This window comes from Phalaenopsis equestris, unplaced genomic scaffold (genome assembly GCF_001263595.1).
Source record: "Phalaenopsis equestris unplaced genomic scaffold, ASM126359v1 Scaffold192623, whole genome shotgun sequence".
Lineage (NCBI taxonomy): Eukaryota > Viridiplantae > Streptophyta > Magnoliopsida > Asparagales > Orchidaceae > Phalaenopsis > Phalaenopsis equestris.
This window is the reverse complement of record NW_018212572.1, coordinates 1-975: the sequence shown is the minus strand read 5'-3', so window position 1 is coordinate 975 and position 975 is coordinate 1. Positions and strand designations below refer to the sequence as shown.

The 975-nt window shown below is 45.3% G+C and overlaps 1 protein-coding gene across 1 annotated transcript; it reads right to left on the bottom strand.

Moving 5' to 3' along the window:
- Positions 1-10: 10 nt before the first annotated feature.
- LOC110034717 (probable receptor-like protein kinase At5g20050) lies at positions 11-676 on the bottom strand (the record flags this gene model as incomplete). Its single annotated transcript, XM_020738962.1, is given in 1 exon segment — positions 11-676. A coding segment is annotated over 1 exon segment (503 nt), but the record flags the coding sequence as incomplete, so codon positions are not given.
- Positions 677-975: the final 299 nt, after the last annotated feature.

Sequence of the window (975 nt, the reverse complement as noted above, 5' to 3'; positions counted from 1 at the left end):
GTTGAGGCAGTAGCCGATGAGGCGGATGAGATTTACATGCTGAACGCCGGCGATCACAGCGATTTCAGAGCGGAAATCTTTGTCTCCCTGTTCCGCTAAACGATCGATTCGTTTGACGGCGATTAGAGTACCGTCGTCGAGGATTCCTCGAAAAACAGAGCCGGAGGATCCACGGCCGATGGGGGCGCGGAAGTTATCGGTGGCAGCTGCGAGGTCTTTATAGGGAAAGTTGACCGGCAAGCCGGCGACTTTACGGAGGAAACTGAATTGGAGACGAAGAGTGGTGTCGGCGCTGATGGAGAGGCGGCGCTGGACGGAAGAGTGGCGGCGGATGTTTGTGGTGGAGCGGCGGATGATTAGGGAAAGGAGGAGTGTGAGGAGGACGACGGAGGAGAGGCCGGCGATGATAAAGATGGCTGTTTTGTGGCCGATGGTGTGGCGGAGGATGGCGAGGAGGATTAGGAGAAGGGCGATCGTTGAGGCTGCGAGGAGAGTTGCGGTTTTGGTTTGCATCGCGAACGGAAGGGGAAGACGGCGGAACTGGACGGCATGTGTAGATTGGTCAAGAGCTTTACGAGAGCATGTCGATAGAAAAAGTCAACGGCTTTCACGGCTCCATTGTCGCGATGGAAGGTGGTCAGGTCAAATTTCAGTGGTGACTGTAATAAGGGATCATTATTGCTGGATCGTTTAGTTGATGTTTGAATTTGAAATTTCTTGTTCTCTTGCTAGATATTATAAAATAAGTGATGATATGAGTAATTGCATGCCAAATGTATTTTTATTTATATTATCATTTTTTATAACTTATTAATGAAAAAAATAAAATTATTTTGTATGTTTGAAATATTGTGTGATATGCGATCAAAATAGATGATTGAACATTATAAGTGATTTTTTTTTTTTGCATCACTTTTTAAAGGTTGAAATTAACTTTTGATGATTGGGTGTACTTAATTCAAGTTGTTTCTCATT